We start from the raw sequence: 23,756 nt of genomic DNA on the forward strand, positions 1-23,756 counted from the left end.
AGCAAATTTTCTTCTGCCAATACTACAGCGGTATCATTTACCTCCTGATTTCAATTATTTAAGCCCTTCACAGTTGCACACACGAGAAAAAATCACGTTGCTTGGAAAAAGAAACCATGAGTTCACGATCACCATGATCTCTTCTGTCTGGTTCTTCTGTGTTGTTTTGTAAGTAGAGAGTTTTCCTTGCCTGTTGGGGATCACAATGCATCTCCTGAAGCTGGAAGAACAGCAAGAATTAACAGTACTTGCATCTAAAGGTTTCTTTCACTGTCTCATTTGGGCAGTATTTAAAATGTCCTCTTTTGCCAGTGCTATTTACATTAAAGAGCATCTTTAGGAGTTTTAAAGAATCTGGAGATACAGGGGCTTCTTTCAATCACTAGAAATTAATATATAGTATGAAAAATGTAATTCCTTTTGGGTACAGACTCCTCACTGCCCCGCTGAGCCTTCTGAGACCTAAACTCTCCTCTGAGCACAGTTCACCATTGCTCATATTTAAAAAGAAAAGGGAGCAGGGTAGGAACTCTTCATGGCTTATCCATATCACCATGGAACATGAAGTAAGATTTCTCTCTGGTTTAAATTTCTGAAGATACTGTTCCTTGATGAAGTGCTTTCCTCTGCTGCAAGCTGAGGTATGTCATTAGGTCCTAATGAGCAATGCTGGTTTACTGACTCAGGATGAGGCACAAAGACAAATTTGTTCTTGTAATTGCTTTTTCTTCTCAGATCTCATCTTGCTCAGTGCCTTGCATGAAGACAGCACAAAAAAAACCAACTGGTGCAAAGTGTGTATTTTAACTTCAACAACAGTACAAAATTATTCAGAATTATTCACATGGCAGCAACAAGTGATCTGTGTTTTTAAGAATGTTATTTATTTTTGTAAACAACCCCATTTTTAAAGAAATTAAAAATACATCGAAAAGTCTCTCTCTACATATATACACAGTACATGTTCAAATTCCATTTCATTGTGATGCCATGGTTTAAAGCAGACAAGAGTGCTCGATCCAAAACTCAGCTGCAGTACAACCATCTTTGGAGGCACAGCACCCCATGCTGGTAAGTCCCTGTGCTTCCATAAAAACTTCATTTGTTGTTTATCACCTGGACTGTTTTCCTGCCATAGTGGTAGTAGCTGTAGGCAGATGTAACCGTTGTGAAAGCTGTGATGCACCTTTGGGGGAAAACAGTTCCTGTAAGTCATGTAAGTCTGTGAACAGTGCAATAATTGTTATTTTTTTACTTTTGGTGTCTTCCCTGTTTTCACTACATAGCTCCACAGTTTACAGTTTCTATGCTGAAATTCAGTGCTAAGTGGGGTATTAGACAAACAAAGGATCTGCCATCCAGCACTAAGCTGCATGCTTCAGTGTAACTGCATACTAAGACAATTTTTTACCATATTAGCATTTGTTTTAGAGAAGGGAAGACAAAACATTCAGCATTTGCAGCCTACATATCTTTTACCAGCATGAAAACTGACTGATGTGAGAAACTATTCCTTGGTAGACTGTAAGGCCAGCATTTAAACCACACAAGACTTGAACTTACCATTTTACCAAGTTCCAAAGCTAAAGCATGAGTGTCTGCTTCAGCCTGTTTTGTTTCCTTCCCAGATGCTGGTTGACAACCATACATATTCCTAAATTATCAGTGCTCCTCTGTGTAAAAGGCTGATGCCACCCACTGAGGTGTGTCACTGCTACAGTCCTGCCACTGTTAACCCTCCCTGGGCCAGAACTCAGACAGGGCATTTTTGAAAGTTTTTACAGAGGACTCTGGCAAATTACACACAGCATTTCTCCATTATTCACACCATGGTAACTCTCCCAGAGTCCCAGACAAGCAGCAAGGTAAGCACCTTTCACAGATACAACCCTAGATTTGTTTTTCCAACAGAATGAAAAACCACACTGACTGTTAAGATCAAGGTTCCTAGTTCCTTAAATGCTTTTTGTTTTGGGTTTGTGGTTTTGGTTTATTTGGTTTGGTGTTTGTTTTTTTTTCCGGGAGCAACACTGGATTTTTCACTACTTTAACTAAGTAACTGGTATCTGCTGTTCAGCCTCTTTGTTCTGAGCTCTTACTTAACTGCTCAGGAAAAATAACTGCACTTGTAACACCTGCAGGCAGCTACAACTCAGACTCAGGTCAGTTCTGATCTCCAAGGACAGTAGTAAAGGAACAGCACTAACTAAGGAGGGACACTCCTGTATGCCTGTTTTCATTCAATCTCTCCCCTTCCTTCCTACAATCTAGCAGGAACCACCATTTCTTCATGTGCTTTTCCAAGAGGCTTCAGAAACCTGGATTTCGGGATAGCAGGTACAGAGTAAAGCAAAAATAAGAATACACTTCACCTCTATTTTTACTGATATCAAGGCTGCTTTTTCAAGGACACTTAGGGCATGAATAAGAGAAGAATCCATACAGCCTTTCTTTCCATTCCTTTCTTTTTTATTGATCTGAATTTATGCTTTGCCTCTGTACACCTGAAGACTTGTTTCTAAGCTATTATTCCCAGATCTTAACTAGTTTCATTTGACTACTTTTTACTTGCACAGTAAATAAGGCGCCAATAAATATCTATCTCCAGCATCATTTAAGAATAAAGGTGTAAAAATTCAGGCATATTACATCATCTGGGCACAGGTTTTTTGTATTCCCCACAATCAGAATGATCTCAATTACCAGTTTCTTTAGAAGCCCATTAAATCATCTGGAAAAAAAACCAAAGAAAGCTAAGTTACCATAACGTCTGCAGATATATGCTGTCCACATAATTGAAAACAGGAGCTGCTAAAGAAGCTGCCACCAAAATTAGCTGAACCACTGTATTCGTCTGAAAAAAAAGCAAAATGGGAATTGTGACCAAATTAAGACATGCCCTATTTTGAAACTGTACTCAGCAGTAGTAGTAAACTGTCCCCTCCCTCCAAACTACACAACACCCCAAGTACTGAGGAGTTATCTTTTGTAATGAGTTACTACTCTTACCTTGCTAATGAACGTTGGTTTTAACTGGGCAGTAGCATAACAGGGGTTAAAGTACCTACTGAGTGTTCTCTGTTGGGGGAGAGAAGAGGAAAAAGATGCAGTCTTAGTACATTCAATTTGATACCCCTGTTCACATGATACAGAAAAGTTAACTGTAGCACTAGAGAATTACACTGCTCTTTTATATGATTTATTACACATCATGAACAGAAAAAAAAAATTATCAGTGTCTCTGACTCATCTTAGTGAAACATATTTTATGAAACCCTGTTCTGTTTGGAAATCTATCTGACAGAAGAACAAGCATTATGTCTTAGGGTATACACCCAAGTTCTGAGCAACCATCGGGTCTCAAGATGAAAATCTCTTGGTCACAACTTTGTTAAAGGCTTATTAATTTACTTTTTATCATGATTACACGTCCAAACGGTTTCATTTAACGCACTTACCGGTGGAGAGAGAGTTTTGTATCGCACGTAAAAAACAGCAGCAATCAGAGCTACATCCCGCAGAATAATCATGGAGGTAAGTGAAACTGAAAAATCAAGCCAACAGGATCTAGTGAAAAACCATGTCCATGATTAAAAACAAAACACAACCAAAGGGGCATACAATACGAAGAGAGGAAAAAAATAACCACTCCCAAATTCTTCTGAACAGGTTTTATGCACGCCTGAAGATTTTTAACGTGACTTCTGAAGGGGTTTAAGTCTTAAAACGATCCAGTCTATTTAAAAAAAAAAATTAACATAGCTACTAACTATTGCTGCTTTAAAGAAAGTGCATTTGAAAATGGCTGTTGTTTTTTATATGGGACCAGCATATGCTTTCTGTGGGGTCTGTTAGGGGGATGTTAAACATTTAATAGAAATATTACAACACATAAAATTACCTTTACCTTACGTAGTACATGCAATCGGTATTTTCTCACCTGGGATTAGATTTGCACAAGTTAGGCTCACATAGAGCACACTGATGAGAATTTTATCAGCCAGAGGATCAAGAGCACTCCCCAGCGCTGACTTCTGATTCGCCCAGTTTCGCGCAATAAATCCGTCCAACTGGGAAAAACAAAATTTAACATCTCTCTGTTAGAAAACCAAGAACAAAACCAGCTTGTACGTGCTACTGTTAGAGAGGTATTTAATGAACAGCATCACATAAAACAACTAGTTTAACTATGATGAAATATGGTACCTGTTAGCTGACATTTGCATCATGCTTTCTTTCCCTCACTGCATTCTAGATACTGGAAGCCTCTCAACATACTCAGTTCTCATTAGAAAAAGAAACAAACAAACCAAACCAAACAAAAACAAACACAAAAACCCCAAAACCAACCAAACAAAAAAACCCAAACCACAAACGGGGGTGTGCGTGTGTGTGGAACTGGTATTATAAAATTCACAAAATTATTGTCACGATGGATGCACCAGGTACATTTGCACATAGTAACAGACCCCCAGATGCTCTGACTGGACAATGCCCACCTGGAGCTGGTCAGGGAACCCTGACATCTCCCCTTTGCTCCACCAGCATTAAGTCCCCTTTGGACACCTGCAACTTCCCTCTGCGCTGTCACAAAGGACAAATATAGCATTCCTAAAGAACAACAAATATAAAACCCCATGTATTTTATCTCTTTCCATTCCACATTGGAGTCTTAAGTTCCAGTGGGATCACCATAAGCTCTGATTGCCCCCAAAGCACTTCCAAACCGAGGCGAACGTACCAGATCAGTCACACCAGCCAGAACAAAGACACCGAGCGCAACATCGAAATTCTCCTCAACAATCAAATAGCCCAAAACCGGCGCCAGACCCATCCGTGCCATGGACAGGATATTCGGGATGGTCCAGGGGTTTTCATACTGCAGAGCAAGAAAGCAAAGAACTTTCAGGGCAGGAAGACAAACACTCCAACTTGGCACATAAACTTCAAGGCAGGAAGGCAAACCCCAATTTGGCTCAGAAACTTCAGGGCACGCAGGCAGGCAGGCAGGCAGACCCCCCCAGTTTGGCACGTAACAGAATCAATCACTACAAACGCTCTGAGCAGAACTGGAGAGAAAGCCTGGAAAGTTCCCGGGAGCTGCTTGCGCAAGGCACAGGGACACAGCCTCTACCTGCCAAACATTAACAGGAGAACGCTCCGCCAGGACAGACCCAAGCCCCCCCAGAAGTTTGGCCGCCAGTCTGACACCTGTGTCCCGCGGGGCGGGGAGGAGATCGGGGCTCTCGCTGCGTTTCTGCGAGAACAATCGCACCCCCTGGGGCAGCTCCGCGCACGGACGCGGGCGAATAAACGACCCCCGGCCCCGGTGCCCCCGCGCACCCCCCTGTCCCGGTCACGCACCAGCTCCGCGTACGGCCCCGCCACCCTCCGCTCCGGCGGTGGCCCCGGCGGGGCGGCCCCGCCGCTGAGGAGGCGCCAGGCGGCGGCCGCGGGCGCGCGCAGCAGCCGCGGGGGCCGCCGCGGGGGCCCCGCGCACGCCGGGAGGCGGAAGGCGCACGCACCCCCCGCCGCCGGCGGCCGCCTCCGGCCCGCGCCGCGGAGGAGCGCCCAGGAGGGGCCCCTGCCCAGCCAGGCGGCGGCCAGCATGGCGCGGGAGGGAGGCGGTGCGGGAGCGAGGCGGTGCGGGAGCGAGGTGCAGGAGCGAGAGGCGCTGCCCCGCGGGCCCTACGCGCGCCCCGGCGCCGCCCCAGGGAGCGCGCGGCCTCGCGCCATCCGCGCCGCGCGCGGCGCGTGTGCCGCTGAGCCGCGGCGGGCACGCGCGGCCTTCTTTTGCGGCGCTTTACGTCAGCCCCTCTCCGCCTCTTCGGAGCGGCGCGCTTTACGGCAGGCGGGCACACCCGCGGCGGAGTTGAGAAGCCGGTACCGGGAAAAATCCTTTTACCCGCCGCTTTCCCGCCCTTCTCCCGGTTCTTCCCCCCGCTACCTCCCGGCCCGGGCTCGCCCCCGGCGCTGTCCGTGGTGGCAGGGCGGGCGGCTGCCCCGGGGTCATCCCGCTCCGCCTGCCCCGGTGCGGAGCCGTTCCCGCACAAGCGCCGGGCGGAGGCAGCTGAAGGTTTGCTTTACCTCGAGAGACCTCTCAGGGAGCGTGAGTGGGGTGTTGCTCTCGGCACTCGCTTTCTGCCCTCCCTTGCCCGCGTTTACTTTAGCTCGAGAGTTACAACAAGAGTTTACTTTTCCAGGCGCAGCCCTTTCTTCGCTGCTGAGGCTCTTTCCTGTCCCTCCCAGCGCTGGCAAAGGTTAAAATCGGTATCTAACACCTGCTTTCGATTAGTTAATCCAGCAGGCTGCTTCTACTGCAGGATTAAGTCCCAATTTGCAAGAAGGTGTCTCCTCTGCTGCCCCCATGCCCCCACACGCAGACAGACTGACAGCTGCTGTATTTTTTTTTTCAAAAGAGCCATTAACCACAACCTGGACAGAGGTGAGTGCTTGGCCCTGGAGAGTTCGGGTGTGGAACTATAATTTCTTGGCTCTCTTAAAAGCATCTCATCTGCCAAACTAGTTTTCAGATTCAGGTATGTTGGAGTAGATTCACACTAAGGCAGCCTTGAGCAGTTTAACATGTTCTTTCAGCGCTTGGATTTTGGTACCAAATGGCTGTGGAAGGATGGTGCAGATCAGACCCTTCTGGCACTTAAACTAGAAGATACGACAATAAAGCTTCAGTATTTCTGCTTTCTTAAATCTATCATATCTTACCCTAGAAATAAAAGAAGGAAAGCAGAAGGAGCAGCAATGCATTCTTGATTTTTTAAAAATATATTAGTCTTTGGGTCATTTTGTTTGTGTTGGTTTTTTAATACTTACACTAAAATCTTCCCATCTGCTATTTTATTGCACCAGACCACGATTCTGATTTCATCAAACTCAGCACTTTGCTCTTGCTGAACACACATTCTTCTGTGTCAGGAACAAAGACATCCATTACTTGTTTGTTGTTACAGATCTTGCAGTGGCCACGAACACCGTACAACAGTTTTGAACAAATAATATTTCTCACATATAAACTTTAATGAAAGTCAAAATCCAGTTCTTGTTTTACATAATAAATACTGTAATAAGGATATTTTCTTAAATCAGACTTGCATTTCAAATTAAATCTCAGCTTCAAAGACCAATAAATATCAAACTTCAAAGCAGCAAATCAAGTCAGTCTCAAAAAGGTGCCATTTGGTAATAGCTGTAAAAACAGTGTTGCCTCAACATGAAGGTTCCCAACTTTTTTGAAACATTTCAACACTTTAAATTCCCCTAATGAACTACAGTGCTGAAAATACAGCTCACACCATCTTCTCATGAAAGATTTCTGGGTTTAGAAGTAAAATCTGTCCTGGCACTGTAATAATGTCAGTGTAAACCCACACTTCCCACTCCTCAAGGATGATGAGGTGCATTCTAGTCCTACGCAGTCCCTTTTGGGTAAGCAGACCCTACAGGATGAGTCAGGCAGCAATACCATGTGTCAGTTTGTCCTGAGCAGCTTTAAAACAAGCCTGGGGGCACTTCAGTTTCTGAAGGGAAATCTCAGCCTCAGTGCCAGCAGTGCCAGGCTGCAGCTCAGTGTCTCACTGCTGCAGGTCCATCAGTGTATCCATCATGTCCCAGGGAAGTTTATCACAGTGACTCTTTTCACATTGTCTGAAGCTGATAAACCCTTGAACCTTTTTTCAAAAGATAACCCTGGTCATTCAGCGATCCAATAAAGCTTTCAAAATCAGATACCTGGAGAAAATAAAGACAAAAATATCAAACTGGAGAATGACACCTTATCTGATGTAAAGCACCATAAACCATTTCAAAGAACTCAGTGAAATAAAGTGAGCAAACAATAGGTTGGTTTCCTCAGCGAACTGCTGACCTACTTAGGAGGTGGCACACCATCAGTCCCACCCTTCTGTGCTCTACTTACACACTGTTTTTACTGTAGTGTTACACAGAACTTGTGTTCTCTACTTTATGACATGCACAAAGTATGCAGTTCCATATGTATAAATTCAAGTTCTGTAACACAAGTACCTACCAAAGAAAAGCCTGATTTCTACAACTCTCACTGATTTCCAGGTGTAGAACTCTGAATGGGCAAAAAATATTCTCTATGTGAAGGGAGAATGAGAGTTAATTGAATTAACTTGAAGTAGTCCCTGAATTACTGATGGTCGTGGGAGAAGAGAGCTGGATGTACCATGTTCTGTCAGACAGGATTCAAAACAAATCTAGACTTGTGTACAGTCAACAGTTCAACAAGTTGGGAAACTGAAGCCATCTTGCCCCAGCAGGCCCAAGTAGGGTCACCAGGTAACAGAAAGAACAGCACCACTTCCCATAATTTATCTTTATGAAACTTATTATCACTACTTTTCACTCATTACATCTGAAATCCCATTTTAAATTGGCATTTAAAACTCTTTAACATAAAGCAAAAAGTAGAATTAGCCACCAATATTTTTGTTAGGCTGAAGCCCTCCACAAATACAGAATGCAGGTCAATTACAGGGTAAAATACATTTGTGGCCATGTGTCCTACATGATGTTCCTATCAAGTTACAACATTAGGATGCTTGAAGCAGGAATGAAAACCCAAAACACAATATTTCATCCAGAGGAGGTCAAGCAGAAACACCATTGCACTGCTGAAATAGAGCAGGGACACCACAAGGGTAAATTTTGGAACAAAAGTAGGTGTGCCCTCTGGGGAGCCAGAGGGTCTAAACTAAACTGAAACCCATATTGCTTTTCACAGAACAAAGCAGGGTCTTGTCAAGGACCAGCTTCAGAAACAGAATCAGCCCTTACTAGTGCGAGGAGTTGCTGCTGCCAAACAGCTGGTGAGGTTAGTAAAGCTTACAAAGGCACTTCAAGAAGACTGTTCAGCCTAAAAGCAGCATTAAATTGGTTATTTCTGTTCACTGCAAAGAGGCACAAGGAGGCACAACAGATGTGCCTTTTCTACTTCCCATTTTGCAATAAATAATTTTGACTGCTCTTGCAGTTTGCTGTTGAAGGAACGCCTGATTTCCAGACTCACCCGTATCTGTAGCTCCTTTGCAATCTGCCGAAGCTGCTGCAGGTCAAAGAGGTTGTTGTAGGTTCTTTCTGCGATGCTGTTCAGGGCAGAAATAAATCTTTTTGCCTGAGACCGGTTGCTCATCCCAGACCCGTGCTGGGAACGCTCAAAGTCCAGCTTTCCAAACTCGTCGGAGTAGGTTCCCAGCATGCTAAAAACAGATTAAAAAAAGATCAGCAGGAGATAAAAGCAAACATATGTGGATTTTCTTCCTAAAACTGCTTGAGAAGGCTTTCAGAAGCCACACAGGAAACCATCCCCTATCAAGAAAGTCATTGTCTAAGGAACTTAGACTAAGCATTCATCAAAATTGCTTTTAAACTTTAATTGTTCAGCTGCAACAACAAAGAGTAATCACATGAGAGAAAAAAAACCTTCAGCAGCCTCATGCCTAAGTTGCTGTGCACAGATATACACAACCACTGTGATCACATAAAGGCCTAAGCAATTGTGTTCAACTTACAGCTGCTGTCAGCTTTCAAAGATAAATCCAAATATTAGTATTATGGGCCTAAATTTGATCAAGTGATTTCTTCACTGTGTTTGCATATGTTAAAAAAAAAGTTTTGAATGAATAACACCTTGATTTATTTAATTTTTAAAGCAGTGTGTGTTACCTGTATTTCATTATTTCTATTACATCCTCAGCATCTTCCTTGGTACATTTCTCTCTTAATTCCAGCCTTGATCGTGCCTTAAAACAAAACAACAAAAAAAACCCACACAAAGGTTTATTAAAGATATATTATAGCTGATGTGAAAAAGGCTACAATCACTCTACAACAAGCACAAATTTTAGGAGCAGAGATGGAGAAGAAATTTTTTTTTGTTAGTGTTACAATGTCACCTCCTGCATACTTGCATTATTAGGCTGTAGCTTGGAGTTTGTTTGCTTCGTATTCTTGTGAAGCAGCAGATGACAAATAGTGTTATCAAGGCAGAATGTTAGGGACAATAGCAGCATTCTAAGTTCAAGATTGGCAGCAGGTTGTTCCTGCCTGTACCTACTTTTTCTCCTTTTGGGGAATGTGATAGGTTCCCTTTCCACCTCCTCAAGAGTGTTTTACTTTATAAGAGGCTTTAAGGAACAGTAGCTCTTAAACACTTCTAGGCCTCTTCCATTCTCACTTTTTTTTTTAAACAAAACAAAAAAAGCAGAGTGGTGAATAAGCTGTCAAAAACTATAGGACATCAGAAGTATCTTAGGAACAATCTCTTTGCTTTCAGTCCCTGGAGTATTACAGCTTGAATGTACCTCTGTGAGTCGAATCAGCGACTCCAGCTGCCTCGTGGTGATTGGGGTACTGTCTGCTCCCTGGTTCTGCTTCCGGAGCTCAAGGTAGAATTCCTGGAGGACCTGTGCAGCCTCTGGAGATAAATTTGGGTGAACGTACTGCCGGGCATATCCCACGTACTTCCTCAGCAGCTGATGTGGAATGGCATCAAAGGTTTCTCCTGTTGAGATCTAACCCAATTACAAGAAGCTTAGATTTCTGTCAGAACCCTAGACAATAAAAGTTTTAATATAAAATCATCATCGTCTATGCTTTATCTGGTGGAGTCATCGCTATAAGGGCTTTAGTGCTTAATATATGAACAGTGTACTTGAAGTCCATACACTGTGCTTAGACATGTAAACACACACGCTTGGCCATTTCAGAAAAGCAGCCAAGGCTTCTCATTTGCCACGATAAGAAGTGCCAAATAGGATTTAACTATATAATGAATTCTTTCTCAAAAAGAGAAAATCCAAATTCCCAGTTGTTACAGCTCTGCAGAAGACTAACCCATCACTGCTGATATCCCATTTCCAGAAGTGCATGGGTTTAGCTTCAACAGGAATATTTCTCCCAAGACCTGTCATTGGACAATATCAGTTCCCAAACTGATCACTGAAGTCTAAAAAGAAATATACTTCCTCTCCTGTAATCCGTGAATCTGTCTAATTGCAGATGCCCAAGGATTTGTTTACACATGGCTTTATTTGGATTCAATACTTCATTGCATATCACGTTATATCAAATTATTATATCCAGTCTAATTTTGTGGCTCTTTATTGAAACCTAACGCAGCAAATTTGCTTTAGAGCATCTCATGCAAAGTGTCTTCTCACAACCAAAAACCCAACAGCTCAGCTAATAAATTCTCTTCCATGTGATGAAGATGTTTTGAGCCACATCTTCCAGCAGGACAGGTCATGTTAGCTACAAGAGGCAATTGGTAGAAACAGGTAAATGCTTCCTCTAATTCAGAAGCGATCATGAGAAGAATGGGAGTGGCAGACTGAGGACATCCAGCAGGTCAGCGTCACCAGGTCCCAGTGCAGGGGCAGAGCAACAATCCCAGGACAAGTCCTACCTTTAGCCTTTCAAGCAGTGGTCTGTCAGACACAGCCTGAAGGACAGAGCGGTCCTGGGAGCTGCTCCGGGTCACAGCGGCGCTGCTGCTCCCTGCCTGCTTCCCTGCCCGGATCGCCATCACGTGCTCGGACAGCAGGTGGTCGTGGTCTTCATTGGGGGTGTCCAGCAGGATGAAAACCAGATCGAATCTTGACAGTAAAGCACTCCCCATTCTAGAGTAAAGGCAAGGAACCACACGGTGCTCAGAGAAGACGAAAAATTATAGCAACCCTGTTCCACTTCAAGTACATATAAAAAAGTCCTGTCCTGTTCATTCAGAATAAAGTAGAAAAGCAATTTCTCTCTCAAGAGCCACCAAAAATCATTAAAGTTTGTGTTCAAGCTCCAGAAAACTAGAAAGCAATTATACACAAGACACAAGACTACCAGAAACATCTACTCCTGAATGTGAACTATAAAAGCAGCATTTCAGAAAGTGCTCACTTTAAGTTCTCAGACACTGTTTTGGCTTTGTTATAATGTCCTCCCACTGGGTTTGCTGCAGCAACAATGGATGTCCGAGCTGGCAAACTGCAAACGATGCCGGCCTTGGCAAGGCTGATGCTTTGCTGTTCCATGGCTTCCAACAAAGCCTGATGCTGGTTTCCCATCTTGTCAAATTCATCTATTCCACAAATTCCTGGAAGCAATCAAAACAAGACAAAGACTTACTAGAAAACACATTAACTGATGGGCAAGTGTGTGCTACAATCCAGTAGTCACTACATCAGAAGTCCAACCTAGAATCCCAGGGACCGCAGGAGACACTGGACAAAGTCTCCATTTCAGCAAGGTTTGTTTTCACCTCATGGTAATGCAGCCAAACCATTATGAAGTCAGCCTGACTTGTAGATCTTGATTACACATTAAAATGACCAAACAAGCTTTTTATAAATGGACAACAAATCTCACAAGCTATCTCTTTTTCAAAAATTTTAAGAGTCCAGCAGATGCCATCGAGTCACATTTCTGAACAAAAAAAAAATACTAGTCCTTTGACAGTAAGTCTAGTATGTGAATTGCAGAAATCAAGTTTTCCTACACCCAAGGAAAGCAGGGATCCCCTCAAGAGAAGTCACTGGTGAAGCTCAGAATTTCCCACGGTGTGGAAAGCCAATATCATACTTCAAATATACATTTTTAGTCCACTGTTAAACGAGCACTGTGGTTAATCTTAGAGTCAGCAGTGCACACACTCCTGCCCCTCACATATCATCATACAAAACCTGTGGTATTACATGTATTACCTTGATCTCCAAGCACTAAAGCACCAGCTTCCAAGGCAAAATCTCCAGAAGTGCCATCTCTAGACAGTGTAACAGTCAGGCCAGAGCTGGTGGAAGTATTACCACAAACATACACACCTCGAGGAGCAACGTTACATACTGCCTAGAAGAGAAAGAAATACTTTTTCCTTCCCCAAATTGAAGAATTTCATAAAGCTTATCCTAGAGAAAAAATTCAAAGTAAACCCAAACTTATTTCTATTTTACATGGCCCAACTGTAAAGCTGTAACTCCTTGCAACCCCAAGAGACATACTTGTGCAATGCAGTAGGAGAAACTTTGGTCACCTGCAGTACAGCCATACCCTACTGTGTTATCAAAATTACTGGGACCTTGGGCACAGCACTTAAAGCACATTTTAGAAGTATGTTGAAATGCTCAGGGACATACTGTCTGTCATGGAATTGCAGATAAATAGTTTCTGTACCTTCAGACCCCAAGGTCTGTTTAGACTAGAGTCTTGCCCTAGTGCCCAACACGTGCTGCTTCGCAGAAAGCACACGTAGTTCTCCCCACAGCTAAGGGATAAAGGACAGTCCTAGTTTTCTCCATGCCTCTAGTATCCAGAAAGCAGCCTGCAATTTGAAATATGAACTAGAAAAGCAAAGCATGGTAATCTTGAACACAGACAGGTTGCAGTTAAATTTGCCTAGAACACAGTTATAACTGGATTTTCTCAGATAATACCTATAATTACTCTGCAACTGGCACCTCTGTTTTATTTAAAAGATAACACTCAAATACTTGTTTAGTATCAAATATGTGACAGGCACCAAGTAGGGAAAAAAACCCCCAACCAACCAAAAAAAAAACCCAAACCAAAAACCCTGGCTCCTACACAGGCTCCTTGGCTTTTCTCCTTTTCTTTTCTCTAACAGTGATGACTGAGAGGAATCTTGTCTCAGGGTTGTATCTGAGGAACAGAGTACTAGCTTTTCTTAAATGTTACTAAAAAACAGAATGCCAATGTGAAGAAAACAAATCAGCTACTCTGTGCCAGAGAGTCCCCATTCAACGAAAAAATAATTTAAAAATGTGTTTGTTAAGATGCTTGCAAACAAATCCATCACTGTGGTTAAACTATTGCAAATCACATCCTAACATAACAGGTCCACATTAGAAAGACTCAGACTTTTTAAACAAGGTATGCAATGCTGCAGGTCTAAGTGAACTCTGTCCCTCTTTCACTTCACAGTAACTATGGGAAAAGAAACGGAATTTTAAAACCATTCCTTTTAAGACAAAAAAACCTTGGGGTTTTTATCACTGATTTTATCACAGTCATGCAGAAATGCCCACCAAGATTAAAACCCAAATGCAGCAGCCAGTCCCTCTCCCAGAAAGCCAAGATCTGTTCTAGCAACATAAAAACAGGGCAAGAGAATGGAAGTAAACCTCACTGGAGGTGAGTTACATGGCAAAAAGTTGCATTTGTTCCAAGAGTGTACTTATTCTGACAGTGGACCAGCTAAGTGAAGATAGGAAGGAGTGAACCTCCTCACTGGGGAAAAAGGTGTATATGGAAGGGCAAGACAACAAGCCTATAAACCTATACCTGAAAGTCCACAGGTAGATATGTACTGACCAAGTGCACCTGCTTTGGAAAGTGTTTTAACAGGCCCTTCTGCAAGGCTCCTTGCAAGTACCCCTTTGGGTACTATCCTATATTTGAGGCATCCTACATGAAAACGTAACTCCAGCCAGGCTCAAGCAACCCCTTGGTCTTAGCACACCCATCCTACCATGATTACAAGAAGTCAAGATAACAAGGAATTAGAGAAAGACAAAGGACAGTGCTACATCAATCCATACTTGCAACATTTGACTTTTTCCTAATCCTGGATCTCCAACAACCAGAACATGTGGATCTCCTCGCACTGGGATTCTGTTCTTGTCATCCACAAACTTCTGACATCCTCCAAATAACGCCAGGGCCAAACCTGCCTTTACAATCTGTTGTGGAACATACCAACACTGATAAGTATTTGATCATGGTGACCAATACTGACAAGCTCCCCAGCATTGGCTGTAATAACTCTTTTCATTTTGGATGACTGAACTTAAAGGTATAAGGCTGCCACTTCCTTGGTACCAAAAGTGACTGGGAGTCACAGTCACCAGTAACAGTCCCTTACCCACACCCCAGAAAAGTTTTATAAATCCTTTAGGAGTTTACTGTGGCATAAACATTTCAATCAGAAATTGCAAGCAGAGTTGTTAAATTACTTACCTCGTGGCCATAGATTGCAGGACAAAGAGAGCTGAAAAACAAAGAACAATTCAACGTGAGGGGAGTATAAATCAACGCATCAGTATTAAATAATCCCTTATTCTGTCTCTTGTCACAGAACACCTTTATAAACATATAAAACTTTTAGTTGGCTGCTGCTGAATTTCCAGCAGAATCAGTTTAGACCAGCAACATCAAATTTCTTGAAATATTTGTACAACAAGAAATGCTTGATAATAAGAAAAGACTTTCACTCGAATTCCCACCAAGACAGAGGAGAACCAGCTTCCCAGTGGTTTCTGCACCTCTTCTTATCTTAATCAAGTAACTAACTGTAACCCTGCTTTTAAAGTGCTAGTTTTGCATTCTTTGACTCCACTGGGAGGGCCTGAGGGACACCTAGAAGAGTATTTCTCAGTCTGAAATGAGGGTTTTTCACACCCTAGGCTCAGTTCTTGCAGCTCTTTACTCCACTGTAAAGCAGAGAACAAAATGGTACTTCTAACTTGAATTTGCTCAGTGAGGAGCAAAATTAATTAATTGGTTTTTTATTCATAGCTTTCTGTCTCAGGGTTGAAATAAAACACAGCTAACTCATTGTATCCTTAAACCCCTCCCAAAGTCCTAACATCCCCACTGCAATAGTTTCACTTCCTCCCAAGTTCCTTACCCACTAAAGTTTGTTATATCTCTGTGGTTTCTGTTGCACAAGCCTTGGACATTGCATAGCTTTAAGATGAGCTGTCACATTTGTCTGAGGGTGGTCGTGCTGATTCACAAGTCCAGTCCTAGACCTAGTCTAGGTCTAACACAACTTACTTTACGATGAGCCTGAAGAGATTTTCCTCAGCTTGAATTTCTTGGACAGCATAGAGGTCTTTAAGTGAAAACTCCATGAACGATCTTTGGAAAGTCTCGTCATCAAAATTCTTTAGTTTTTGTCCTTTACTGTTGCTGACAGAATTTGCCTCAATGTACAACAAGAACATACACTTGTCATTCTTATTTTTAGAAGCTCCTGTTAGAAAAATTGAGAAAGGATGATGGAGCATTTTTCTTCTATCGTTAAGTATTCATATTATCTACAAATGGCATAGAATAATTCAGAAATATCATACATACGTGCAAAATGTTCATATTTAAGTACTGAACATCTGCATTTTCTAAAATTGATGCAAAATAAGTTTCTAATTACATTTGTTCTTTTAAGGTTTCTCCATTCATGTACACAAGAAAATATGTTGCTGAAATGGAGGGTCTATGTTGAGACAGAGAATTTTCTCCCAGAATAAAATAAGTTTTCCAGGAATTTTAAATTATTACATTATTGCAGTCAGGTAAAAGTTGAATATAAAATGTTTCCACTCAATATTTAGAGGAGAAAAAGATGCACAGTGCAGAAGCATTAAACATATAGCTTAATAATTAATCATTTTCTATACACTCCAGTGATCATTGAGCAGAGAATGAAGTCTCAGGGTAAAACAGTACTGCAGTTATCTGCAATGTATTCTGTTACAGCTTTGCACAATATATTTAAAAAAAAAAGTTGTAAAATTTGACTAGGGAGGATTAACTAAGAAAGATAACAGTCCTTCACAACAATGTGAAAGTTCTCCTCATGTTTGAAGGAGATATTAAAGGAAATGATGAGTCATAGTGAGACTTCAGGAAATAGGGATGTCCCCCCTACATTAGTGGTCCCAAGATGGCTTTTCTGTCAGCTGACATCAGATGTCAGACTGGCACTTCACATGCAGGCCCGCAGTTGTGCTGCAAACCCCACCCTCTATCAGTGATGAGAGGCAGTGCACCTTTTGGGCAGCCCTCCTGTCAAAAGAACTCTTCACTGTAAAACTCTGGTAACTTCTGAAGAAATGTACCCTTAATGCACTTACGACTTGGAGAGCTCAGATTAGGGGGGGTGGCTGTTCTTGCGTAATCCCTAAAAAAACCCCACCCTCAGGAGAAAGTGTTCTCAGATGCTGTATTTCACCTTCCTCAGTGCTTGACACCTTGACTATCCCTGTGATGGTGACCATATCTCCCGGGACACAGCTGTCCACAAGATCCTGAACCAGTTCACACTCGATTGTGCGAGGGATCCGTCCTGCTTCCCGCTGGTCATCTGCCATGAGCTCCTGCACCCTGCCAAACACAAGGTGAGTTACACACCAGTTCAGCTGCAGCAGCCAAGAGCTGCAGCCGTTAAGCATCCAGCCAATCCTTTCCAAATTGAAAAGGGATACAGCAGAAATGCCCTGGTAAATTCTAGAAACAACAGCGCTGGAGAAACAGGCTTTTTCAATTCAGATTTCAATAAATGGGTGTAAATTATGCATAAAACTTAGAAAGACTCCTATGAACTCCAAGTTGAAACTCAGATTTTCTAGCACTGCTGAGCATGTTAATGTAGAAATAAGCACAGTACATGAAATAAGATGGATCCCATATACAAAAAATATGAGGCCAGACATTATAAACCCTCATAAATGCTTAATTGGTATTTTAACCCTAGAAAAGCCCAAGAGATTTCTCAGACCATAACAAGAACAGTAGTTCACTCTACAGTTGTGAAAGCATAGAAAAGTTTCAGTTCTGGCTCTGCACTAGGAGCTCTGACAGTTTTTCTTGAAGCTGAGTCAAGCTTTACTGAAGAAGCTGTGATAAACATCGCCCTCTAGAGCTGCTACATCAGCACGACTTTTTAAATGAATTTTTAAATTGCTTACATTACAGAACGTTACTAAAGAAAAACTTACTTAGATGACACTTGTCACACCAAGACTTTTGACACAGAGCATGTGAACTTACAGAATCAGAATGTTTAGAAGGGGGAAAAAGCAAGCAGAGTCCCGTTTTTTCCAAGCTGACACCCTTCCTGCTGAGAGCCAGTGGGATGAAACACATCACAGTCTTCTGAACAGGTATTATGGGGCAACAGTATTCTACCTTCCTACTGCTAATTTAACACTGTTAATTTCTGTAAATATTGCTATGCTCCCCCATAGCAAAGGTCTCGCAGATTTTACTTGCTGATTAGACAAAGAAAGTAGATGAACAGGCAGGTGTAGCACTATTTCCTTCTACTGACTGTACCTTAAGGACTGGGGGGCACAAGATCACTTCAAACTAAGATTTTTAACCCTCCAGTTTACTTTCAGTTCATTCATGTCAACTGACACAGCTGACTGATATAACTTAATAGGTCTTTTCTAGCTGACTTATATCTCATTAAAGGAAATCATTAAATCATAGATGCAATAAGAAGTGATCAAGAGAAGCTGCAAAGAGCACAAACTGAACATTTCTCAAAGAACTCTGTAACGGCAGGACAAATTTCCAGGAAGCTATTCCATAGGGTAGGTTACAAAGTATACCAGTGCTTGGATAAAACAACTGCTTTGTGATACAAATGTTGAAGAGTGCTTTCTGCAAAAGAATAAGATTATTAAAATTACACAGTGTAACAGGGGTTGAGCCACCCTGTCACTTTTTGAGTATCCCGTGGCATTACATTTTTGTGCAGAAGGAGGGCGTGCTTACTTAACAGACTGCCAGTCCACTGTAGTGGTTAAAGGAGAGCTCCTGTCAGCTGTGAAGGATCGGCCACGGCACTCGGGAACAAGGCACTGTAACAACAGGAATTCTAATTCATTCTCAGCCCTTTTTTAAAATCATAAGTTGAAACTGCCTTATTTGAATCAGAAAAAAAAAGCAAAGCAATAGGATTCATTATCGTTCCAGGAAAAAACTAGTTAAATTAGGGCTATAAATTAGCATGTACATAATTAATGAAGAGTTATCAAGCACAGACACCTGAACTCTGACTCACAGTTGTTGGAGCAAACACAGAAACACAGCCGAATTGTATGATCCCCTTCTTGAACTGGTTTGAGTTGGGGAAGGGCAGTGGGGGGGAAGGGGAGGTGGTGGGTGGATTTTCCTGGATTTTTTTATTTAGTGCAGGATATGCTTTTTTTCAAGTAAAAAGGGCCTGAAGTAACAGGAGTTGCATGGTATGATTAATTTTTTCCAGTGTGTCAGTTGTCTAACCCAGCTTTATAGACTACATTTTTAATTTTTTTTTTTCTCTTTTTTACTACCGTTTGTGTCTTTTTTTGCGCAAATCACAACCGATAAGGGAAAAAGTATGAAGTGCAACGGTTTTAACTTACCTTAGTTGGAAGGGTGTACTTTCCATCAGGGAGAGGAACACTCTGAACATCCCCACACGTGGCACACACAAAAGCCAGCTTGGTGCACAGAGGCTTTATGTTGCTGACACGCACGACGGTGCCACGCAGGGCGATGTATTTGCCGTAGCAGTTGGCCCGGACGTTCTTCAGCTGAGTCAGCGGGTCATAGTTGTACACCCTGCACAAAAATTAAGCATTAACATTTTGAAAGCTTAGCACACATAAATGCAGGACAAAAAGAAATCTAAAAACCCACAAAACTCACCCAAACAAACAAACAAAAAAGTACTCCCCCCGGTGGAAAAAAAACGGTAATCCAGAAAAAAATGGTTGGAAATATTTTGTCGGCAGACCCACGGCATAGTCTTTGATTCTTGTTCTAGAAAACATTTAATAATCTCCAAAGGTATACATCTCAACAGCTGTACAGTTTGTTTATGTAGTGACACCTCCCTCCTGTAAACAACTGAGGTTAGCAATACAACAGAAACTACTTTATAATCATGTCTAATTGTCTCTTTCCATTATTTCAGATAAACACTGGAGTTGTAACGCAAAAGGGTCAAAGTTTTATCATGCCTGGGCTCCAAAACAAAGGGTGAGTTTTTGTGTTTCAAGGACATAAGGACATCAGGTACAACACATTGACCCTTTTTAAGGGCAACAAAGTACCTAGACAAATAAATCAGAATGAAACTCAAGACAGAGTTGTTTATCATGGAGTGGATCCCATAAGGTTTTCCAGTCCAACCCTCCTGCCCAAGCAGGGTCAGCCAGAGCAGGTTGCCCAGATACAAGTCCAGTTGAGTTTTGAATATCTTCATGGAGGGAGACTACACAACCTCTCTCAGTGTTCACATGGACTTTTAAGAGTTTTAATTTGTACCCTTTGTCCCTTGTCCTGTCACTGGGCCCCAATAAGAGTAAGGCTCTCGAAATCCAGGTTTTTCCCTGCTCCCTCAACTTAGGACCCCGAACATCACCATCACATGGAGCTGCAAAGCTGTTTTAGAATCATGATCTATTACTGATTTATGGAATGCTTTTGTCTACAGGATAATGGTCTGTAACTGTCTCTTGGAATCTGAGAGTTTGTACATACCTTTATTTGGACACAGGTTTCTCTTAAACACATCCTACTGTGTAGTTAAAAGCATGCTGTTATAATTATAAAAGTGCAGAACTTAAAAATACATCATAGGGCAATAAACCCCCAAAATAAATCCAGTTGCCATCCACATGCCAAAACATGCTGCTTTCCCATACCAACTCACCACCAGCAGGGAATTAAAAACCATAATAAAAACTAAAATAATTTTTTTAAAAAGTAATTTAAACTCAAACAGAGCTTATACTCCCAGTTCCCTTCAGACCCTTGAAGTCTGAGATGCCATTACTTAAGGAAGTAAAGAAAAAACTTCTAAGGACTCGTTTCATCAAAAACTCAAAGGAAATCACATTTTAAAAATCATAACAGCAATTCTGTTTTTGTAAGAAACATTCAGAATTAATGCAACCTCAGTTTATTCCAAATTATTGTAATATCAGCCTTCTTAATTTCAAATTGAAGTTTAGTTAGAATTAATATTCTTGACTGTCTACCAGTAATCACTCAATAGATTTAAGCTAATAAGAAATAACACATCCTCATATGCCACTGCCAAAACATCCATATGAGAAATAATAAATATTACTAGCTTCAGCTTATGTCCACACCCTCCAAATCAACCTCCTTATTACAAAGATGTGCCTTTTGCTAACAAAAAGCTTGATCATAATTACATCCTAACTTCTCCAGCAAACAAAAATTTAAGTAGTTCTGCTTTTAATCAATACATGCTTTATAGAATAGTTGTACTACTTATAAGTCACTTTTCTACTTACAAGTTTTTCTAGTCATTGCTGTTTGCTCATCTTATAAGCATGTTTCATTTCACTTTTTTCTTCACAAGGACAGTTTAGCTTTTGTCATGGTGAAGAAAAAAGCAAAATGTAGACTGTTCTTCTGGAAAAAGCTTTACAGAGTCAAGTCCTTCAATAAATATGTAAGCCTTCAGCAACACGAATGGACACTGACAACCATTAGACAAGAAGCAAAGAGGTCTTGGAAAAACTCAAACACTCAACACCCATTACCTGGCATGAATGAGAGGCACATTTATGATAGGTTCTCCCTCAAGTGGCAATCCTTCCTGCACCTGCAGCTCTGCAGCATGCCTTTCCAGGTCCTTGGTCAGCACCTACATGGAACAGAAAGGAGGACATAGCTGCAGTGTGCCATGCTCAGCACGGATTCATGGATCTGCTGTTAAGTTTAATTAGCATCCCTTACAATCACATCCTCCTGCTGAAGTCTAATGACTGTCCAGTGACACCCCACTAAATAATGTTTTTCTGCTTCTGAGCAGTTTTAAGCTTTATTTTAAATGGAATTTAAAAATCAACCTATTCATTGTGTTTGGGTTTTTTAATTTGAAAAAAAAAAGCATACAGCAACCTTTAATGCTGTTGTCAAAAAGTGAAGTTTCATTTGACTAAAGCACCAACATCTGAACTTGCCTGTCAACAGGCACTGAAATGCCACTTTAAGAGACATGGAGCAGTGCCAGGAATTCTTGAATCTGCTCACCGTTCATCCACCAGCCATGGTTCTGCTGTGTGAGGTGGGATAGGCAGCACAAATAACTTGCAGTATATTAAAAAACACCCCCAGGAATTAGAATTTCCACTAGGGAGTAACACAGGTGCTAGAACTACATTTAACTGCTGTAACAATGAATAAACAAAATGCACCAAAGCACTTTCAAAATGTGATTTCGTGGGCCCTACAGAAATGGGAAAGGTTCAAGGATCTGAGTTTTAAATAAACAGTAATTTCTCGTAAGACAGGAAAACAGAGATTTGGGGTTTATAACATTTATAACTTCTTTGTTGTGAGGGTTATGCTTCTATGTATTAGAACATCATATTTACCTGGTGAATTGCCAAACCCATACACTGCAGTATTTTCTCAGGCATGTCCCTTAATTCCGTAGATATATTTGGTATCGATTTAGTCAATTCTCTGTCTTGTATTAGTTCCTTATAATCCACAAGAATACTTCCTTTTCTTTCTATTTCATCCTGTGAAATTTTGTAAGTTACAAAATACCCCTCAAATTAGAAGCACAACACATCCAAATTATGTCATAAACGTTTCATGTCTACGATGGAGGTTATTTTTGATGGAAAAACCACTCAAGATTTGTAATGTTCTTGTATCAACAATAGGTTGTTGGGGTGGGACATGTTTTGGGTTGTTTTTTACCTTGTCATAAAGCTCAATGCGTTGCATGAAAAACTTTTCAAAGGCTTGAGTCTTCTGGACAAAAGGAGATTTGTCACTAAAAGCTAATTAGAAACATAACACATTAGTAACTAAGAGGAAATAACTGCTTCAGTTTCACAGAATACACACACAGGTAATTTCTCTTCCCTTATTTTTCTGCACTCCAAAGCTAAGGAGGATGATAGATCTCTACAGTATCACAGTAATGTTCTATTGTAAGACCTGTTACAAAACAGAACTTTGTCGAAGATGGTATAGGACAAGCACATATGAAAAGTCCAGTAGAGGAATGCATATTCCAGTCTTTGATACACTGCAGGTTTGGTGTGCCTAATTGAACAGGCTTTAAAAAAAAAAAAATCACATTTTACACTATTAAGGATTCTTTTCTGAGGTTTGCAGCCCACAGAGATTACGGTATGCCACAAGACAGAAGTCTGTATTGTATTCATGGTTTTATATAACAGATATGTATTTTGGTGTTTTTCTATTGAACCTATAACTCTACAAAGACAACATATACCAATTCTAGAAAAAAAAAAATTAAAATACTTGCTACATATAATTTTGGTCTAAAAATACCTTCAGAGAAATAAAGTTTCCAGCCCTTGTAGGGAATAAACTGGTCCAGCGTTGACTGGACTAGTCGAGATTTTGCTGGGGGAGGGAAAAAAAAAAAAAAGATTAAAATGGGGATTAAAAAAAAGTGATAGTAAAACTTTGCATTTACTCTCAGTGATTCATTTGACCGCGAGAGACGAACAGCTGTAATTGCCTAGCACAGAAGTAAGTCAAAAGAAAAGCGCTTTGGCTTCAGAAAGCAAGTAGAAGCACAGGATTTGGCTCACCAGGTTCGGGAATCCTTTTGCTCTCTGCCTTCTGTCCCCTGCCTCGCCATCCTCCTCGCCATCCTCCTCGCCACCCCTGAAAGCCTCTGCCCCGGGCGCACCCCCGGCCCCGGGGATCCCTGCTCATCTCCCTCCGCCGGCGCCAACAAACTGCGGTAAAGAAACAGAAATTTTACCAGAAGATACTCAATTTAAATTAGGGCTATTTGCCAGAGAGGGAGGGGACCGCGCGGAGGGCTCGGCCTCCCTCTCCCTACCACGGGAAGGCACAGAGGAGCCACGGCTGAGGGGACGAAACAACAACACGACCTCCCGCAGCAGCGGCCACCGCTCAGCACGAGCTCGGGGCTCTGCGGGCACTTCCCGCTCTCAGGACAG

The 23,756-nt window shown here is 41.8% G+C and overlaps 2 protein-coding genes across 2 annotated transcripts; both read right to left on the reverse strand.

The window, feature by feature from the left end:
- Positions 1–783: 783 nt before the first annotated feature.
- CRLS1 (cardiolipin synthase 1) lies at positions 784–5,625 on the reverse strand. Its single transcript, XM_051783855.1, has 7 exons — positions 5,365–5,625; positions 4,742–4,879; positions 3,941–4,070; positions 3,459–3,544; positions 3,010–3,078; positions 2,763–2,854; positions 784–1,186 (listed from the first exon to the last, which is right to left on the reverse strand). Exons 1-7 carry the CDS (start codon positions 5,608–5,610, stop codon positions 1,099–1,101), a joined length of 849 nt encoding a protein of 282 aa, XP_051639815.1. The 5' UTR covers positions 5,611–5,625; the 3' UTR covers positions 784–1,098.
- Positions 5,626–5,768: 143 nt separating this feature from the next.
- Positions 5,769–23,740, reverse strand: MCM8 (minichromosome maintenance 8 homologous recombination repair factor). Its single transcript, XM_051783833.1, has 19 exons — positions 23,636–23,740; positions 23,379–23,528; positions 23,113–23,187; positions 22,510–22,592; positions 22,176–22,325; positions 21,339–21,442; positions 19,182–19,380; positions 18,550–18,635; positions 17,000–17,151; positions 15,823–16,021; positions 15,004–15,034; positions 14,586–14,726; positions 12,735–12,876; positions 11,932–12,127; positions 11,447–11,660; positions 10,344–10,553; positions 9,706–9,782; positions 9,050–9,239; positions 5,769–7,746 (listed from the first exon to the last, which is right to left on the reverse strand). The coding sequence occupies exons 2-19, from the start codon at positions 23,503–23,505 to the stop codon at positions 7,654–7,656; spliced, it is 2,469 nt and encodes an 822-aa protein (XP_051639793.1). The 5' UTR covers positions 23,506–23,528; positions 23,636–23,740; the 3' UTR covers positions 5,769–7,653.
- Between the last annotated feature and the right edge of the window lie 16 nt (positions 23,741–23,756).

The sequence above is a fragment of the Manacus candei genome, unplaced genomic scaffold (assembly GCF_025592945.1).
Source record: "Manacus candei isolate 608988 ecotype Guabito, Panama unplaced genomic scaffold, ASM2559294v1 h1tg000017l, whole genome shotgun sequence".
In the NCBI taxonomy this organism is placed as follows: Eukaryota; Metazoa; Chordata; class Aves; order Passeriformes; family Pipridae; genus Manacus; species Manacus candei.